The sequence below is a fragment of the Jaculus jaculus genome, chromosome 15 (genome assembly GCF_020740685.1).
Source record: "Jaculus jaculus isolate mJacJac1 chromosome 15, mJacJac1.mat.Y.cur, whole genome shotgun sequence".
NCBI lineage: Eukaryota > Metazoa > Chordata > Mammalia > Rodentia > Dipodidae > Jaculus > Jaculus jaculus.
In genome coordinates this window covers 64,310,970-64,332,911 of record NC_059116.1, presented here as the reverse complement: position 1 = coordinate 64,332,911, position 21,942 = coordinate 64,310,970, and the positions used below count along the sequence as shown (strand labels likewise).

Below are 21,942 nucleotides of genomic sequence, written 5' to 3'. Positions count from 1 at the left end.
GCATGTGGAAGATTTTCAACATAGCCACTGTTTGTTCCTTGAAGAATTAAACATGGGAACAAATATTTTTAAAGCATGACCAGGGAAAAGAGTTTTGCTATGTCAAGTGAGCAAAAAGAATTTTAATACTGTCAGAAAATAAACTGTGGTCAATTGTTGGATATTAATATAACAATTAAAACAAATGTATCCATATAGAAACTCAATTTTAATTAACTGTTTGGATTACTGGCAAAAATGAATAGAAATTTCCTTTTTTACCATAAGTAATGGCAGAAATATAGTTGTGAACGTTAATCTTATAAAATGAATATGTAAGAATAAAGTTATATTAAGCCTTTTAACTACTTTGGATTGAATTGTATAATGTTGGCTACAAAAACCATTTCCCAATTTCAAAATTGTTTCAGAATTACAAAACAGTTCTTTTGGTTAGTGTGGTAGTTTTAATTAGATGTCCTCCAATACAGTCAAAGAGTTTTGGTAAAGACTCTTGGATATCCAGCTACCTGACTGGAGAAGGTGTCACCAGAGGAAGATCTGATCTGTAGTCCAAGACACACGCAGACCCTCAGTCTTGTTGGGTTCCTGAAGGGTGCTTACTTGCTTATGGTGCTGGGGCAGCATCTCTCTCTGCCTGGACCTGTGAAAGGCCAGCAGCTTTTGCCACTATAGAACATCCCCTGGATCTGTAAACTTCAAATGAATCCCTCTCCTCCCATATACTGTGTGGTCTGGAAGTTCATCCTAGCAACGTGAGGCTGACTACTACAGTTACTAAAACTAAAATGAGCTAAGTAAGCCTATAATGCCAGCTACTCATAAGTCTGCAATTTCAGCTACTTAGAAGATTGAATCAGCAGGATTGCAAGTTCAAGGCCAGCCTGAGTAATTTAGTGATAACTTGTCTCAAAATAAAAAGTTTTTTTTTTTTTTTTTTAAAAGGCCTATGGATGTTAGCTCCCAACAGAGCATTGCCTAGCATACATGACTCCCTAGGTTCAATTCCTCTCAGGAAGCACACCAAACACAAGTGCTGTGATGATGACTCTGAGTAAAGTGCTTGCTGCATGAGCATGAGAACCCAACTTTGGGTCCCTAGCACGCATGCAGAAAGCTGCACAAGGCAGCACGTGTCTGCAGTCCCAGCCCTGGGGAGATTGAAAAAGGAGAACCTTGGGGCTCGCTAAATGGGTGAGCTCCAGGTTTACTGAGAAACCTTGTTTCAAAAATGGGGTGGAATGAGGCTGGAGAGATGGCTTAGTGGTTAAGGTGTTTGCCTGCAAAGACAAAGGATCCCAGTTCAATTCTCCATGACCCACGTGAGCCAGATGCACAAGGGGGTGCATTCGGCTGGAGTTCTTTTGCAGTGGCTGGAGGCCCTGGTACTCCCACTTTCTCTCTATCTCTTTCTCAAATAAATAAATAAATAGATAAATAAATAAAATATATTTTAAAAAATGAGGTGGAAGGTTTCTGAGGAAAATACCCATCGGCAACCTCAGGCTTCCACATGTTCATACACACACACACACACACACACACACACACACACAAACATGTATACACATGTACAACCCCCTGCCAGAAACAAAATAAAACAAGCAAGCCAAACAAATAAAAGCAGGCAAAAGCAAGCAAGCAAACAAACAAAAACCAAAACACAACAAAGTTTAAAGAATTAATCAATAGTTCATACTGAAATTTTTGAAAACATATAATAAAGTTAAGTAATAAAATCTCCTGTTTTCTACTTTTTTTCATTAGTTTTTTTTTTGTTTTCAGTGCAGAGAGATATGGGATTAAATTATAAATTAACAAAAATAAAGCCTATATGAGTTCCAAATAACTGTTTATCTTGGGAGTCAACTAATGAATTAAGAAAATGAAATCACAAAGAAAATTAGAAAATATTTTGAACTGAGTTATAAGGAAATCCAACATATAAACACTCAGTATACTGCTGAAGCCATTCTTAAAAGGGCAATCTGTAGCACTAAATGCAAAGAAGATGTCTCCATTCAATGACAGAATTTCTACATAGAAGAGCTAGAAAAGGAAGAGAATATCAAATGTAAAATAAAGAAAAGAAGGAAAAGATAATAAAAAATGATGCTGATGGAATACTAAACAAATCTCCCTCTCCTCCCCCCAAAAGCTCCCAGAAATGAAGACTTAGGGAAAGAAAAGACCACTAAACTTTAGTTAGGCTGATACCAAAGAAAGAAGAAAAGCAGAAAAGATACACCACTAGTTCTACAGATATTAAAAAGAGAAACTTTGTCAATATATGTAACAGCTCAGGTGAAATAGACAAGTTCCTTAAATGCCAAGCCAAAAGCCCATTCAAGTAGAAACTGACTGTGGATATTTTTATATTTAAGAGTGTAACTGAATTGTTAAAAATATTCCTATAATGCTGGACATGGTGGCACATGCCTTTAATCCCAGCACTTGGGAGGCAGAGGTAGGAGGGTTGATGTGAGTTCAAGGCCACCCTGAGACTCCATAGTGAATTCCAGGTGAGCCTGGGCTAGAGTGAGACCCTACCTCAGAAAACAACATATATATATATATTCCCATTAAAACAAAGAACACTAGACTCAGATGGTGTCACTAGTAAATCTTGCCAAATATTTAAGAAAGAAATGTCAATTTTACCCAAGTGCCTCAAGGAAATGGAGCAAATGCATTAATACTTCCAGCTGATTTCATGAGGCCGGTGGTCCCTGAGACAGACCACATACAGTGCCTGCTGGCAAGGATGAGGCACAGCGGGGCTCTCCTATATTGTTCATGAAAAAACAAAATGGGACTGGCACTGCCCTTCTCAGAAGCACACATTACACAACTTGGTGATTTCATTTGTGGAAACCAATACCCCAACAAAGACCTACATGTTAATGCCCATAGTAGATTCATTCTTTATTTTAACATTTGTGAATGCATGGTGTATGTGTGTTTGTGTGTGTGAACACAGGTACATGTATGCAATAGCATGCATGTGCAGTTCATAGGACAACTTTCAGGCATCAGTTCTCATCTTCTAGCTTGTTTGAAAACAGAATCTCTCATTGCTCATCACTCTATTTCCCATGCTAGCTGGCTTATCTGCTTTTGGGATTTGCCTGTCTAGGTCTCTCTTGTCTATAGCACTCTGTAGCCATGTTGGCATTGCAGAGCTCATGCCATAGTGTCTGCAAAACAGGCATTCTGGGGCCCCGGGCCTGGGGACTCATGCTTGTGCAGCAAGAGCTTTACCCACAGAGCCATCTGCCCAGCTCAGCTTTACTCTTCATAGCCCCAAGCTGAAGGTTGCCTACGGATAATTGATTGGATACATATCAGCAATTAGAATAAAACAGACTACAGATACTTGCAAGAACATGGGTGCTACTCAAATTCGCTGCGGAGCTGGAAGGGGCCAGACTAATTCTGAGCTCATTAGTGATATTCTGAGAAAGGCGAAACAACAGTGACAGGGAGTAGAGCAAGGCTGCCAGGGGCTGGGGCTGGAGAAGGGATTCCTACAGAGAAGCCCAAGGAAGCTGGGCGTGGTGGCGCACGCCTTTAATCCCAGCACTCAGAAGGCAGAGGTAGGAGGATCGCTGAGTTCAAGGCCACCCTGAGACTACAGAGTGAATTTCAGGTCAGCCTGGATTAGAGTGAAACCCTACCTCAGAAAAAAAAAAAAAAGTCCAAAGGAATCACACGGGTGTTATTAGAGCTATTCTGTATTGGATGTTCCTATTGCTGTCATAATTCCAAATGGACTCCCAAATGTAAGCTGTACTTCATGCAATTTATATCTCAAACTTGACTTTAAAAATAACCCCTAAGGGCTGGAGAGATGTCTCAGTGGTTAAGAGCACTTCTTGTGTGAGCATGAGGGCCTGAGAGACTAAGTTTAACCCCTAGGACATAAACACCTGGGTGAGGCCTTGTGTCAGTAACCTCAGTCCACGGAGCCGCATAAGCCTAAGAATCACGGTAGCTCACAAAAACAAAAGCAAACCCTGCACACTCTGGAATTAGTGAGAGATTCTGGCTCAAGTAAGAATGGGTGGAAGAGTGATGGAACAGGACATCCTACTTTGTGATGGTCAGTATGGCACAGCATACCTCCCCATAGGCAAAGACATAGGGCACAGTTGGACACATACATACACCACACATACACTACACACACACACACACACACACACACAATCTCATACATTGTGTAAAGATATTTTCAGTATATCTGACAGATTGTTATCTATAAGCTTGAAAATAAATTAATTCCTATAAGCAAATGTCAATTATTTTGATAGGCATATGTACAAAAGTGAATAAGAAGAACAAAGAGGGCTGGAGAGATGGCTTAGTGGTTAAGTGCTTGCCTGTGAAGCCTAAGGACCCCAGTTCAAGGCTCGATTCCCCAGGACCCTCGTAAGCCAGACACACAAGGTGGCACATATGTCTGGAGTTTGTTTGCAGTGGCTGGAGGCCCTGGTGCACCCATTCTTTCTCCCTCTGCCTCTTTTTCTCTCTGTGTCACTCTCAGATAAATAAATAAAACTTAAAAAAGAAGAATGAAGAATCACAAATACATAAAAAGCATACAAATATCACTTAGGAATCAGGAATGATTAGGGAAATCTTCAGATATGCACTATTTCATATCTAATAGGTAGGCATGGAATTAAAAACTGGACCATTCTGATAATTGGTTGAAACTTTTACTGACTTCTTGTAGGAGCGGGATTTGAAATTTCTGTTTTGAAAAAGACTGATATTATTTAGTCAAGTTAAGAGGTCTCTCTGTGATCTTGAAATCCCACTTCTTAATATGGACGTTGCTAACATTCTTCATGTGTATAGCACAAGATGTGTAAAAATGAATTGTTTTAGAAATGATGAAGGTAAAAGTGTAGTTTCTGAAATACAGTCACCAGACTAAAGAAACTGATTATTTCAAATCTCACCTTTGCCCCCCTGGGGTGGTTTGAGTGTAAATGTCCCCCATAGATTCATGTACTTAAATCTTAAATTCTTAGTTCATGGTGCTATTTGGGAAGTATGTGGAGCCTTGCAGGAGGAGGTGTGTCATTGCTGAGGATGGGCCTTAGGAGTGTTATCTTCCAGAGTTGATGCTTTTTTGGTACTTTTGAGTTTTTCTACTTCCTCTTTGCTGATGTGACACCAGCAGACAAACATGATAGAAACTTCCCCTTTCTTTCTATAAAAAAGTAAAATAAATGTCTTACATTTTCATTAAATAGAAGACATGAATAGTGCATATGTGAGTATGTGTGTATACATGTTTGTGTGTGGGAGGATGGCACGTGTGTGTTTGTGTGTGTGTGTGTGTGTGTGTGTGTGTCTGAGGACAACCTTGGGTATCTTTCTTTATGCATTGATTACTCTTATTCCAAGATACAGTCTCCTATTGATTCAGCTAGTTAGGTCAGCTTGACTGGCCACCAAGCCCCAAAAGTCTATCTATAAGTTTTAACCTCTCCAGTGCTGGAATTACAAGGGAATGCCGATATTTCCAGCATTTTTACATAGACTCTGGGGATAAAATTAAGGTCCTTATGTTTACCAGGCAGGCACTTTACTGACTGAGTGATCTCCCTAGTCTGAATTATTGCACATTTTTACAGTTTAATAGTTTTATGTAATTAAAGCAAATGAACTATAAAGCACATGTGCTTAAAATGGGCAAATCCCAAAACATTAATATGAGTGAAAAAATCACAAAAGCATAGATTAATAAGATCACATGTAGATAACTCTACAAAGACTCTATCTCATAGGCAGGATAGCATGATCATTTCAGGCATGAGCTCTGGAAACAGGTTATCTACATTCACCTTTTGGCTCTGTATTTTTTTTTTCTCTCTCTCTTTTTATCAAGGTAGGGTCTCACTCTAACTCAGGCTGGCCTGGAACTCACTAGGTACTCTCAGGCTGGCTTCCAACTCACGGTGACCTACCTCTGCCTCCCGAGTGCTGAGATTAAAAGTGTGTGCTACCACGCCTGGCTGGCTCTGTGTTTTCTAGCTATGTCCTTCAGCTTCTTATGCCATCACCATCTAACTTGTGCTTTGAAGACATTAGCACATAGAAGAGTAGGTACCACATGGAAGGCACCTGTGGATATTAGGCAGTATTATTGATTTCTCATCCTCATTGCTCCCCAGCGAGCAGAAAGGGCTGCAGGATGATAAGCATCATGGCAGGGCTATGGTGGCCAAGGCTCTGCCTGCAGAAACCCACAGCTCTCTACATGGAGACAGAACCACTCAGGACTGTGGAAAAGGAAGGGAACCAGGATTCTTGACCCCAGGGATAATTTGGACCAAAATACCAGGTGACATTTTTGTCTAAGTCCTTAGTTTGAAAAGCAAAATTACAATGACAAAAGCAACAAACTTTGCATTTGTGAAAAATAAGAACTCAGGCATTCCATTTCTGATTTTCTTTTCTGCTAGGATGTGGATTTTCCAGCCAGAGGCCATTCTAAGTCTTTCCTTCACCGCTATCTTCCTGCCTTTAGCTTAAGCTTGTTGGCCCTTCTCAAAGAACAGGACACAAGTAAGATGAAACAGAAGGCAGAACCAGTTACCTTTGCATCTACTTCAGATATTTATTAATTCCAAGATGAAATAGGGTGAAGTTGTGATTGTGCTAAAATAATTATTTTAAAAGTGAGAGTTTTTGGATAATCATGTCGTTTTTCTACCTAGCTTCCCACTAACATTCTCACTTGATCTAACTTGACTTTCAGTTTGAGTAACTAAGTGACATCTTGTTTTAATATCCTTAGATTTAATTACTATGCAAGGTTACTATATTTTCTGACAGAAGGCTAATGGGCAGAAAAGAATGAAAGTTGATAACTAATTGTGATCTTTCATGCATTATGACTATTGAATATGGCTTTACTAGGATTTTATCATGAGCTTCACAGCATAAAGCTAAGTTACCTTGAGTAATTACTTACCCTCTTATTTCTACTTGAGCTGCAGCAGTGATGTTGACGTGCAAACTCACAAAATTGCTGTCTGGATTGTCCTTGTTGGAACTAAAACACAATGACACATGATTTACATGTATTGCGCCTGATCATGAAAAACCTTCTACATAGTATGAGAGCAACTCCCATTTCCAAAGTTATCATTTGTAAAACAAAGATATATTTATTCTGTAAATCATAACCACATGTACAGGGAAATGCTAAGGTCTTTTGATCCATAGAAACAACTTTCCATGGAGAGGTACTTGTTTGAAAATGCAACAGAGATGTAGAGAAGCTGACACTTCTTTCATTGTGTGTGCATGTGTGTAGGTGTATGTGTGTGTGCGTGTGTGTGTTTATGTGTGGGTGCAGGTACACATGCATGTGTGAGTATGTGTGTGTTGGGGCGGGTAGAGATTGATGTCAGGTGTTTTCCTCAGTTACTCTCTACATTGTTTTTTGACAGTCTCTCATTTAACCTGGAGCTCACAGATTTAACTAGATAAACTGACCAGCAACTGCTGGGGTTTCTCCTGTCTGCCTCCCCAGTGCTGGGATTACAGGCACATGCCTGGCATTTTACTTGGGTACTGTGGATTCAAGTTAAGACCTTCATGCTTGTGAAGCAAGCACCAACTGAGCCATCTCCCTGGCTTGAAGTTTAAGTGCATTGAACTGAGTTCATTTTCTGGCTTCTACCTTAGATAAATTCCTTCACTTCTCTGTTCATCAGGTTCATTGCCTATCAAATAGGAAAAGACAGCCCAGGCAACCCTTGATTTTCCATGCTAATAAAGAGGAGAACTGGCATGAATAATCCTGAGCAGCACATAATAGAAAAAGCATTTGTGTTGGGCTCTGGAACACATCATACCATACACTGTTTTGGCAACGCTTTTATCTTCCTTATGGCTTATTTCTTAAGTTAGTATTAAAATAAGTATACATTCGTTGCATACTCATGGGCTATCTAGGGTGAGGGAAAAAAAAAGGAGTGGACTAGAAGCCTAGCTAATGCTAAGAAGTGGCAAGACCAAGAAGGCTGAACATTTCTTAAGCAGGCAATTCAGAGACATCAGGGATGCTTGTGAAATGTATTTATAGTCTTAAGATCGAAGGTGTGTGCATGACAATCTTTCTTTGAATGTGGCAGAAATTTTTAAATTTGCTATTTTTCTCTTAAGCAAATACAATTACATATGAAGCTTAGCTTTTCAAAAATGCACATTAGGTAGTCAATATTATGTGTAAAATAAGATATACTTTCCAAGAGGATCAAGTTCTTGATCTTGGGCACAGAGGTCACCTCTCTAGTGTCCCTCTGTGCTTTCTTTCATCAAAATCACCCACAGGCAGATTTTTAACAAGTTCCGACATCACTGCACCGCCACTTACAGGCCATGTTTGCATTCATGACCTGAGAAAAGAAAGCCTTCTCTGAGGTCCTCACTGAATCATCTCGCTTGGGTTCAGCGGATAAGGCCTCCCACTGTGATGATGGTAAGGAGGGAGCTTTCCGCTGAAGCTCTCCAAATGTGGACACTGGAAAGGATATGGTAAACTTCTGCTTTCAAAGTAGAAGGAGAAGAGTGCTTCCCACAGATCTTCTGGAAACCCTTGGTTGATTGTATGTGCTGATTAGGCAACTATGCAAACACGCATAAAAGATGTAAATGGGCAAATGTCAGCGGCCTTTCCTGCAGTGGATTATCTCCACTAACCTGCCAATGGAGACTACAAGGTCTCGTTCAGCAAAGTCTGAACCCCAGCTTCAAGGCCTTTTCTTTTTTTGCTATTATTACATCTTGGGAAAAGTTTTTTATTTTTCTTTAGAAAAAGAACCACTAAGTAATCATTAAGTTATCCTACTTGTTGAAGACTATTGGCTTCAAATTTAATGCAAGTATTTTTTAATGGTTTTTGGCTAACATACAAAATGATGTATTTCATTGTGAAATCTTGATATATGTGTTAGTATACTTGGTATACTTTTCTCAATAATTCTTATAAAAGCATTTCTTAGTGCATATAAATATTACAAAAGAGACATTTATCGTACCAATAACTGTGGGTTAACTCCACAATGCATGAACCATATACATCAACAAGGAGGGGCCAATGGGGAAGGGGTAGGTCACGGATGAGCCTAATAATGGTACCAAACTGCCTGTATTTGCTGAATAGAAAACTAATAAAAAAGAGTAATTTTTGTATGCATATGTGTGTGTAGTATGTATGCACATGAGCATATGTACATGTATGTAAGTGGTACATGCTTCTGCATGTAGAGGCCAGAGGTTGATGTTGTGTGTCTTTCTTGATCAGTTTTCACCCTGTGTTTTGAGACAAAAATCTCTCACTAGAGCTGGAGCTCATGGATTCTGTAAGACTGGCTAGCCAGTAAGCGCCAGGGATTCCTCGGCCTTTGCTTCCCCAGCTTGGGGTGACAGGCACGCATGACCACGCCTGGCTCTGGCGAGGGTGCTGGTGATGGCACAAACTCAAGTTACTGTGATTCTACGGCTAGTACATTAAGTGACTGAGACATCTTTCTAGCTTCCCAAAATGGATAATTCTTTATTTCAGAAACTTAAATATGGTTGCTGCCTAGCTGAACTAAATTTGGTTCACTTTCCAGTTTACTACTGCTTTACGGCATTAGACATTAAAATTATGAATAAAGTTTCATTCAGGCTATTGCATATTGTACGGTCCTTTATTTGCAAGTGATTTAGGTAACACAATTCTCACTATACACAACACCCTGGAAATGTAAGTAGATGTCGAACATTGAAATCCTCTTTGACCATGACTGTAACATCAGTATGCTTTGAAGCTCAGCCAGAGCAATGCTGACTCAGAGTGCAGACACTTCTGGGTTAATCAGAGTCCTTCCCTGCATGCCTATGGTGGGACACTCACTATTGCATGCTGGGAGTGTCCACAGAATCTCCTGTAAGGAAGGAACCTGGCGAGGAAGTGAACTTCTTCCTTGACATCTTTCCTAGAAGGAAATCTCCCTTGCTAATCCCACTGCAACATTCAAACAAGCACTCTTTCATGGCCAGGAATCCCATGCTGTCTTTGCTGGTCCTACCAGCTCCACACAAGGAGCAATGAATCTCCTCAAAATAGCTATACTCTGAGCCATACAGGAAGGATGAATATGGTTTTCACGTTATTACATGCAATTCCATTTGCCTTTTCTATTTCCCGTTTTTAACATTCCCTTCCATGGTCGTTGGAATGTCAGCAAAGACAATATAGTGTTCCCCTCACTGATACTGAGAAAGCACCTTCAAGAATGATCAGAAAGTCCTGTGTGTATATACATACTGCAATCTGAGACCTGATCTTCAGGGGGAATAATGGTTCCATCATATAGAGCAAAGGCTTGAAAGGACCATGTACTACCAATATTTTATAACAAAACTACCTAAAATATTTAAGCTATTGGTTTATAAAACTCATTTCTCTTTTGACTTCTATTTATAGAAAGGGGCATTTGGTGTGGGCCATGGCAATCAATGAACATAAGTTTAGACTCCAAAGCAATTGATTGAATTTGCTTTTGGTTAGCAAACATTTAAACTGAATGCAAAGTTACCTAACTGAATTGTTACTTACATCTTTGGAGCTAGCCAGTACAAAGTACACAGATAAACACTCACCTTTCAAACAGTATTTGAGTTTCAAAAGTGTTTTCAAATTATTTCATGCCTATAATGTGTTTTGTGGGGGGCAGTGATGCTTTAGGCATATCCTAGTTTGTCCAGTCATTTTAATATTTTTCAAAATAATGTTAAAATCTCTGTAAGTGGAAATGACTTAGTTTTAGAGGAATCAGAATGTTAACCATGTGGCCATTTTTATTTCCACCAAGTTCAGCACTGGATGACTGAATTCACTGGGTAAGGAATGCTCTATAAGATAGGTCGGGGCGAGGAGGGGTGCCCTTGTATATTACCTCGTGTCCTTTCCCCCTAGTAAACAACTCTTTGTATCCATTCCCCTGTTTTTCACTACAATCAAGTGAGAAAAGGAAACATATATTGATATTCTTGATGTCTTTGTACCAGACTGTCTTTTAAAATATAAGCCATGCATGTTAATGAAAGAAGTCTAAGCTTCATGCTTATACTGAAAGACCAGTAACACAAACAATAATGGTGAGAAATGTAAGCTTCAGGCTACTTTTGGAAGTGATGAAGTGATGATAAGCATGTACAGTGATATCTTTTCCTTGTAAACTTGGTAATACATATATGAGATTTTTCAAAGTACAAAAATCTGAGACTTATGATTTTTTATGGAATGTATATTTTTGTAGATATGAAGAATTTCATAGTTTTTTGATAAAATGGGGAGCCTTATTGAAGAATACAATCCTTATGCACCCTATTTCTAATGTGGATACAATTTTTTAAAGACCCCTAAGATTTACCAGAAAATATGTAAGCTAAATTCAAGAAAGATCTAATTAAGGTGAGAAAATGACACAAATTAGAATACCTTCTTTCCTTTGAAAGCTGTCACAAAAATTTGAGGCAGGTGTTTAAAAATATAAAAGTCTTTTGGGATTTAAACATTTAAAAATATTCTAAACCACCAGGCATGGTGGCACACATCTTTAATCCCAGCACTTGGGAGGCAGAGGTAGGAGGAGTGCCATGAGTTCAAGGCTACCCTGCGACAACATAGTGAATTCCAGATATATATACTTTAAACCTTCTGTTGTTACAGCTGTTACAAGTAATCTGGCACTTGGAGTAGTTATTATAAAAAGTTATCACCCTCTAATACCTTTATTCGTATAAGATATTAAGGTATAATTAGAGATTAGCCAAATTGCATTAACATTTGTGAATGAAGTAGGAATTCACTTTATAGTCATTTCTATGGTTAGAACAAGATTCAAGATGCTGGGCAAGATACAAGTAAGTATGGAATATATACATGTGCTGTTTATGTGAGTGTTTTAAAGCTTTCGAAACTGCAGATTGCAAACAATCTGTTTCATAGGCAATCTAGCTATACACTGTGTATTTTTCAGGAGTGTTGCATGCATAGGATTATTATGTATACTAGATTACATTTATCATATTCCATTCAATTTCATTTTCTACTGGGTCTTAAGCCTATTACAGTGATTCCATTCCAATGGTTGACGTTCATAGCTGGGAAACCCTGACCTGCGTTCCTCACTTCTCTGTGGGTTTTCCTGCTCATGGAATATTTTTGGCCACAAAGGAACAAACAGAATAGACAATAAAAGAATGAGGTCACAGTCAAATCCTTGCACAAGGCCATCCCTTGGAAGAGGGGCAGCTATTTGCAAGGCTTGGTTTGTTGTTGCTAGCGAAGGCCTTGCCCCCGAGTATAGGATCATGCCACCTGCATCCTGCCGTGGAGCTTCCCAGGAAACTACCAGAGGCTCAGTAATTCTTAGCTATTCAGGAGACTTCAAGATTTCAATAAGCTAGTTCCCAAGATTAGCTGACTCCCAGCAGAGAGCATGGGGTATGGTGGGAATGGGTTGATTATCACAGGATAATATAACAGCCATGTGCCTGGAAATGGAGAAAAGTGGAGGTGAAACAACTTGTGAAGGTGTCCAGAACAAAATCTGACTGTCATATCTTGGTCTGCATAATGCAATTTTTTTGGAAATCTCAAATATTGAAATATAAAGTTAAGTAACAGAAAAATAAGGATAACAGCTGTGAAAGTTTAGAATTTAGATTCTGTTTTCAGAAGGACTTTTAATGTGCATAGGCATGCTTCTGCAGAGCTCACCATGAATCTCTCCACAATGATTGTCATCAATAAAGTAAGCATGCAGTGGTCTACCCTGGGGCTTGGATGACAGCTCAGTGATGAAGGCACTTGCTATGCAAGGGTAACCACCTGTGTTTGGGTTCTTAAGACCCATGTAAAACTGGATGTATTGGTGAGCTTCTATAATCCCAGCCATATTATGGTAAAATGTGAGGCAGAGACAGGCGAATCATCCAAAACTTATGTGCCAGCCAGCCTGGCCTACGCAGTGGTGAACAATAAGAAACCTTCTCAAACAAGGTAGAAAGTGAAGGCTGACACCCAGGCTGTCCTCTGACCTTCACACATGCATCATGGCACAACACCCACACCAAAAAATAGATATGTATATATTTAAAGAAAATGCTAACCTTCTTACTTGGAGATCAAAGTTTATACTCATGTTTGTTTTCTCCAGACGTGGAACTGCAAATCGGAGACCCAGAGAATACTGAAAGCAACAGCAACAAAATACACATGGGATACAAAGTTATTTCATAGAAGGACTTTATACACAGCATGAAAATTGCTAAGCAATCCCCCTCCCCCGCACTCTGAATCACTCTGGCATCCTTTTATCTCCTTCTGCACTGGACCTCTGCGAGCCAAGCGGAAGGTATACAATGAGACTGCAGGGCCCAGAAGACCCAGGTCACTGCATACTTGGGTTCTCTCTCTTCATCTAGCCTCATACTCCCTTTTCTCCTGTGACATTTCCTATGCACAACTTACAAACAACAGAAACATGAGAGGAAATTGATGTAGAGAGCAATGATGCGTCAGTGTTTGGTGGATTCCTGTGTAGCTGTTGCAGTCATAGCTGTGGTGTCAATGTAATGATGTAGATAATGCTTCTAGTGCGATAATGACCACTGAAGAATAAAGATCACACAGTTCTGGGTGCAGTGTGTTTCAGCCATGATTTTTTTTGGTTTTTCAAGGTAGGATTTTGCTCTAGCCCAGGCTGACCTGGAATTCACTACAAAGTCTCAGGGTGGCCTCGAACTCACATCAATCCTCCTACCTCCTGAGTGCTGGGATTAAAGGCATGTGCCACCACACCTGGCTTCAGCTATAATTTTGAATGCCTATGGGCATAAAAAATTCCTAGATACCAGTAGGAATGTATTGCAATGAAATATTCCAAAATAATATTGTTTGTGGCTATTGCTGTATGGATTAGATTTTCTAAACTCACAATTCTTTCTTAATATTTTTATAATAATTTTATAATTTGAAAACATTTAAAAATGGATAAATAATGAGGGAAAAATAGTAGTTAATATGTATGTAAAATGATACCAGTCTTCCAAGTGTTGTACTCTACACTCTCATGTAACCACAGCCACTGCCATGAGGGAGGTACTGCTATTGGTGACAGTTTTACAACCCAATAGCAATCTGGGGATTAGAGAGCAAGAGCCCTGCTCTAGGTGCAGAACTAATGAACTACAGAGCCAGAGTGTGAATCCCAGCAAAGCAGATGCTCGAGTTAATGCACACCCAACACAGTGTGAAACTCAAACTAATAGTAAAACCCCATGTTAATGTGGATCAGCAATCATAGGACATAAAACAATGTCATTTTGTCATGCATTGTCCTCCTCCTCATTTCACAAGCCCTTTCTGGATGAGCCACCTTAGCATCTTCACTTACCCCGTCATGATTCAACTACCTTACAAGTAGCTGCTTTCTGATTCATGTGACTTGTTCTAGGCAAATGGTAAAGCTGGTGCTGAACCTACACGGGTCTTGATTATAAAACACAGGCAACCTTTAAGCCCCAGAACTGAGAAAGCCCTCATTTCAAATGTGCTATTTTTCTGATGGACAACTACATATGCTCTTTGTACTTCTTTGGACAATTTTTAGTTTTTTTCCCCCTGCTTTTTCTATTTGAAGACTCCTATGCAGGCTTTGTAACTCAGGCTAAGAGATGCCCAGCTCAAATGAATGGCTGATGCCACAGCCTAAACCAGGTAGACTTTTCCCTTCTTGATTTCGTCTTCTGCTTTACAATATTGCCAATGTTGAAATTCATATTGAATGAGAGTACTATATGTTTGTATCTGCATTATCAGACAGCAATAGGCATATGGTGGTGCAGCTTAGAAGGGGGGAATACAGTTGCTTAAAGAGAACTCACACAAGCTTTTTGTTAATAGTGGTAAGTACTAGGGAAACACAAAGCTCTTCAAAGTTCTGAAAGGTGACTATTTGTGCTCAACACTAAAAGAGACATTTCTATAATTTCCTCCAAGGATTAGAGAATACAATGGAAGAAGGGGCAGAAGGAAATTAAAAGCCAGAGGATGGAGGAGTACTTTGGAATACTGCTTTCCTGACATGGAGTGGAGTATCTTTTGTTGTTGTTGTTGTTTTCAGGTGTAGGGTCTCACTCTAGCTCAGGCTGACCTGGAATTCACTATGTAGTCTCAGGGTAGCCTTGAACTCATGGTGATCCACCTGCCTCTGCCTCCCAAATGCTAGGACTAAAGGCATGCACCACCATATCTGGCTTTTTCCCATTGAATTTCTAATCTCACAGTGGCTAGTTATAATTATCTATGTAAGTCTTACATGATAATGGAGCCATTAATATTTTGGATGAGCAAGGAGGGCCAAAAATGACATTAAATTAGAAATGAGAATAGTTAGAAAGATTGGATTCAGTGGAAGGGGTTGAGGGAAAGAGGAAAAAAGAAGGTAATGGGAAGAGAAGATGATCAAAATACACTATGTGCATGTATGGAAGTTTTCAATAAAAAGTTAAAACACTCAATGAAAGAATAAGAGTATGTCCTCATTTGATGTGTGTAGCCATAGAACTCTTGCTATATTGTGATCAAAGCTATTGAAGGTCGGTTTTCTTCATAGAAGAATTCACATGGGGGCTGAAGGGATGGCTTAGCAGTTAAGGCATTTTGCCTGCAAAGCCAAAGGACCCAGGTTCGATTCCCCAGGACCCACGATAGCCAAATGAACAAGGAGCTGCACGTGTCTGGAGTTCGTTTGTAGTGGCTGTAGGCCCTGGTATGCCCATTCCCTCTCTCTCTTTCTCTCTCTCCCCCTCTTTCTCTGTCAAATAAATAAATAAACATATTTTTTAGAAAAGAATTTATATGGGATGACACATAGCCATGACAACTCATACTGGAAAATTCCAACCACTAGACTAGATTTCTGGACATTGATTTAAAAACGTCTTTGGCTTACTTCCTCCCCCCCCACCATTTTCTTGTTTGAAAAAATTTGCAAGTTATGGACCTTATTTACATAACAACTATTTATTTATATTAGTATGGTTAATATATGAAATGACCTCACTATTTAGAAATTAGGGCTGGAGTGGTGGCTTAGAAGTTAAGGTACCTGCAAGGAAAGCCAAAGGACCCAAGTTCAATTCCCCAGGATCCATGTAAGCCATATGCACAAGGTGGCATATGTGGCTGAAGTTTGTTTGTGGTGGCTGAAGGCCCTGGTGTGGCTATTCTCCCTCCCTCTCTCTCTCTTTTTCTCAAATAAATAAATAAAAGTTAAAAAAGGAAAAGTCAGATTTTTGATTACTGACTTACCTTTTTAAAGTTAAAATTAAGGGTCATTTGAAAACTATTTTTTTAAATATTAGGACCAAGATAAATATTTCTGGTGTTATATGATGCTCTTTAAATAGTGGATCTATATTTCCATTTAGAATTTTACTACACTGAGTGAGAGTCTTTTCAAAGTACAAAATGAAGAAGTAAATAAATCAAAGTGTTTTTATAACAAAACAGAATGCAATAAAATTTGATGTGCTTAAGGGCATTAAAGGGTAAGATAAGAAAGCTATTAGGTTTCTTCTAGTATAGACCTCGGAGATAAATGAATATAAACAATTTACTTTCCTGTCTTCTAGAGATTATTTTCTGGTAAAATGGATTGACATCCTTTTACATAAACACGTCCACAGTTAAGACCACACTGCCATTTTTACCCTTCTCTCTGAATGATACTGGTGGGCAGTTCTTGTTCCTATTTTATTCTTTTTTATTGATAACTTTAGACCATCTATGGTCTAGATTTAATACTTTTAATGGAAAAGGGATGAGTTACTATGCCTGTAAATGTTGACATTATTGCTACCATGTCAATTTAATTCTACTTGCCCTTAGTTAATTCTCTTTATATCAAATTGGGTGGTTGGATCTTTATTTTTCTTGAAAATAAGCAAGAGGGTTTTTATCTTCCAAATAAAAGGACTATAATGAAAACATGTTCCAGTATCTCAGTTCAAACACTGCATTCTCTACCTTTCCTGGCGTCTCTTTAACATCTCATCTGTGATTCGTTAGTTTTTATCTGGGTGCTTTTCCACAATGTTGCAGATCAGATAGAATGTGGGCTTTGGCTCAGGCCTGCTCTGAACCCTACATCTATCTTCTGTCATTGGTGTGAACTCAGGCAACAGATTTGACTTCCTCAGGCCAGAGTCTTCTTGTCCAGAAGATGGGTGAAATGCAACTAATTAACATTAAAGAAATAAAAAGTACCTACTTTCTTGGGTTGCTTTTATAACAGAGTCAATCCATAGTAACCAAATGTAATCTCTTATCAAAATTTATCTTTTATTAAAATATTTTTGACACAAGAAGTTTACTAGATTATAGCTTGGCATAGTTTTAAAAATACTCAAGATCAGTGCAATAGTATAGTATAAGAGAGCAGAAATATTCTAGCATAATATATAAATTTCTCAATTTATACTGATTGGTATTGTCTGAAAAAAAAGTTTCAAATGCCCAAGTATGAGAAATGATGAGCTATGAGATTAATTCTCTAGGAGACTTACCAGCACCTTTAAAATGCATGTACCTGAACCCAGAGCTCCCTTTTAAAGGACAGCGGAGGGCCAGCACTGTTTGGGGTCTATCAGGAAGTAGGTTGTTCTAATACAAACCTTTGAACGCTTATTTTGTTCAAAGAGGCCATTTCATTGATAAACAAGAAAATTTTATTTAAAATAAAGGAATATGTAGGATTTGTTTATTATAATTGAATTAAGTAGCATTTCAGATTTTTGTGACTTACTGCTATGTTTATTGTAAGAAGCTATTACATGTGTACTTAACCTGTGGTTACATAAACTAAATTTATTGTTTCCAAGTTCTCCAGAAGATAAAATCTTAAATCTGGTAACAGAAAGGAGAAAAGCTAAAGAAGTAATAGAAGATAAAAACAAATCCTATTCTTTTGCAAAATCATTATATATCTTTTTTCCATTCTATAGTTTTCTGTATTTTTTTTCTAAATTTTAATTTAATTAGTTAATTTATTTATTTGAGAGAGAAAGGCAAATAGAGAGGAGAACGGGCATGCCAGGGCCTCTAGCCATTGCAAACGAACTCCAGATGCGTGTGCCACATTGGGCAACTGGCTTTACATGTGTATGGGGAATTGAAGCTGGGTCCTTCGGCTTTGCAGGCAAGTGCCTTCACCACTAAGCCATTTCTCAAACCCTAATTTCAAATTTAATTTTATAAAAGGTTAAACTCTAAATCCGCTCACCCCTTACATCCCCTCTACTACTTTGTAGAGCTGATTCAAGAGCTAGATGGGTATGACAACAGCTATGACATTAAAATACTGTGGATACTTATAAGGAATGTGTATTTGAATAAAATATTTTTCTTTATTAAAATCTGTTTTAAACAGATTAACCTTTTTTTGCTTAATGAATTTCTTTTTTGAATTAAAAGAACAAGAACGGTGACTTGGAGATGAAACACGTTCAGACACACAGCGTTTTGGTTTTGACCTTCAGTTATCACGCTGCAGAGGTTATAATAGTAAATCCCACCATGCAGGCAATTTCCTGCCTAATTTGTTGAGTTGCTGTTTGCCGAGTTGCTGAGTGCTAATTGGGGTGTTTTCTACTGGTTCTCTGTAAAACTCAATTAGGCGAGAATGAGTAAGTACCAATGGTTTCTCTTACATTTGTTCCAGCCGCCATAGGGTTCCCCAGGTCACAGACAACCATCCTGGTCACATTTTCCATCTTGTATTCACAGCTCAGTGGCCGCAGCCCCTACAGGGGGAGAAACACAAGCATGAAATTCAGGGGGCAGAATAAATTACATCCTGTCCCAAGCAATCTGGCCTGGAGTGTGGGGGGTGTTCGCCTTGACTTCAGACACCTGTGTAGGTGGTGCTGCCCAGGAGTTAACCAGTGACTCAGGACAGTAAGCTGAGCGGAAAAAGCAGAAGTTAAATTTTAGAATGAAATGTGTTAAGTGGTAAACACCTGTTTCATTGAGGAATGCAATACTCAAATAGTATTTATGTGAGCATTTTGGATATTATCTTCAAACACCTTATTGTTAAACTCAGAAAATAAAGATAGAAAATCATTAAGCATGAATAAATTGACATATTCCTTACATTAATATTCCAAAAACCATATAACAGTCATTCATGCACTTATCACAAGACTTTTTTTTTGGCAAGAAAATTGCTTTGAACACAAATTTCTACTCATCACTTTCTCATTTTGAGATGACACAGTAAAATTGGTCCAATCTTCAAATATTTCAGATGTATTTTTTAAATTAATTTTTTTGAGGCAAGCTCAATAGACTGGTCTTTGTTGTGTGTGAGAGAGACAGAGAGAGAGAGAGAGAGAATTGGCATGCCAGAGCATCCAGCTTCTGCAATCAAACTCCAGAAGCATGCGCCCCCTTGTGCACAGGTGAGACCTTGTGTACCTGTGTCGCACAGTGTCTGGCTTATGTGGGACCTGGAGAACTGAACATGAGCCATTGAGCTTCGCAGGCAAGCGCCTCAGCCACTAAGCCGTCTCTCCAGCCCTTAAGTTAATTCTTAAGTAAGTTTACAAAGTAATGGCTTCAGTATGAAATTTTCATATACACATCATTATACTTCTTAATTACTCCCCTTTTCCCTGTGCCTCCTGATTAATATTTAAGGGTCAGTTTCAATCATTTTTTCAGGTCACTTTCCTGCTTCCTGTGTCCTTTCCTGATTAGAGTTTGTAGCAGTCAAGTTAACAGAGGTTCTTGGAACTAACTACTAGGTAAGGCACCCAGAAGAGGAAGAGGAAGAGCCTTTTCTCTGCTGCTGGCTATTTCTCCAAGCCCTGCCTAGGTCCCCATGCAACTGCCATTACCTAGAAATCCACCTGGTGGACATTAATTTGGAGGCTTCTCAAAAAAGTGAAAATAGGGCTGGAGGGATGGCTTAGCAGTTAAGACATTTGCCTGCGAAGCCGAAGGACCCAGGTTCAATTCCCCAGAACCCACGTTAGCCAGATGCACAAGGGGGCGCATGCATCTGAAGTTCGTTTGCAGTGTCTGGAGGCTCTGGTGCACCCGTTCCCTCTCTCTCTCCCTCCCTCTTTATCTGACAAATAAATAAATAAATAAAATTGAAAAAAAAAAGTTTAGAAAAAAAAGTGAAAATAAAACTATCCTGTGACACAGGTACATGTCTGGTGCCCATATATACAAAGTACACACCCGTGCTCACACACAACCTTCTACACTTGCATACCCGTGTCTATGGCTGCTCTTTTCACAACAGTATGGAAGTGGAATCAGTCTAGATGTATTATGAAATTGTGTATGTAAAATATCATTCAGCTATAAGGAAAAGTAAAATAAAGAGATTTGCAGGAAAATAGATGGAACTGGAAACCATTCTATTAAGGGAAGTAACCCAGGCTCTGAAAGACAAATACCACATGCTCTCTCACATGCAGATCCTAGCTTCTAGTTGTTACTATGTGTATCTAGGTGGGAGGACACACAGCTAAAAGCCAGAGAGTTAGAAAGGGGCCCAAGTGAAGCAACGAAGGCTCTATGAGAAGGAAGCAGGGATAACAGAACAATGAGAGCGAACGTGGAAGTCGGAACACTGGGGACAGAAAGATGCAGTGGAAAAAGGTGAGGCAGGGAGATGGTGGGGGGGGGGAGAGTATAATCTAAATCACAGTGTATCTGGAAACACCACAAGGAAAACTGTTATCTTATAAGCTAATTAAAACAAAACAAAACAGAAACTACCAACGGCCTTATATTTTTAAAAGTTATTTGTGTATGTTAAATTATTATTTAAATTATTTTTAAAAATTTGTGTATATGAGCTGAAACTTATGTGCCTGAAGAACTGAACTTGACTTGTGTGGCTGGGGAATTGAACCAAACCAGAAGGCTTTGCAAGCAAGTGCCTTTTAACCACTGAGCCATCTCTCCAGCCCCGGGTCCTGAATTACTGCTCGGCATTTGATGGCATTATTTGCACGACTTTATTTCACGCTAACTCATGAGATGCTGTGAATGCCTCCTGTCATTTTGGCTTTCACAAAGGACCACCCTCCTGGGAGCTTCTGAGAGGTCAGCACACCAGGGCTGGTCCATGTCAGCACTACCAGAACTGTATGTAAGGAAATAGTGTGAGATTCTCAAAGAAAGATTTTAGCAGTGATTCTCCATTTCATGTTACTTTAGGAACAAAGCCACTCCTCCCACCACTGAAAACAAACAAACAAACAGAAGCTGGTGATCACTTTACTAATAAGTGCGTTTAGCATGTATTTAGAACTCACAGGCAATCCTGATTACGTAGCAATGCCTCATGTTGGGATTATGAATCATGAAAACAGAAACACAAACCTTTCAAACATGCCTATGTGTCCCTTGACTATAATTCAAGGATTTACTATCTATAGTTAATATTTTTATCTTGCTTAGGAGTTCAAGGTTACACATACATTTTACAAGCTTTCTGGAAATAGCTTTTGACAGCAATCAAGGAGTTTTCCCCCTCCTACATCCCCTTCACCCTCTTTCTTTTTTTAACCTTAATTTCCTCTCTATAATGAAAAAACAACTGTATTTTTTTCTAGATGTTTCTACATTATTTTTCTTAGTGGTTTCAGGGACATTTTTGTTTAAATCCATTTGTAGCTCTTAGAACATTATTCATTCACTTAGTCATTCACTAAAAATATTTACATTGGACCTGCTATTTACCAGGTTCTGATAAAAGGTCCCACTTGTCCTCACTGAATTTCTAATTATAGCAATTCTTTTTCTTTAAAGAATTTTGCTATTAATTGTTT

General features: G+C 38.9%; 1 protein-coding gene across 1 annotated transcript in view; it reads right to left on the bottom strand.

Annotated features, from left to right (window-relative positions):
- Window positions 1-21,942, bottom strand: part of Itga8 (integrin subunit alpha 8) — a 213,745-nt gene that overhangs the window by 61,833 nt on the left and 129,970 nt on the right. Inside the window, exons 21-23 of the mRNA XM_045135108.1 lie at window positions 18,799-18,891; window positions 13,195-13,274; window positions 6,992-7,072 (exon numbers count right to left, since the gene is read on the bottom strand). Coding sequence (XP_044991043.1) covers window positions 6,992-7,072; window positions 13,195-13,274; window positions 18,799-18,891 — 254 coding nt within the window. The remainder of the gene's footprint in view (window positions 1-6,991; window positions 7,073-13,194; window positions 13,275-18,798; window positions 18,892-21,942) is intronic.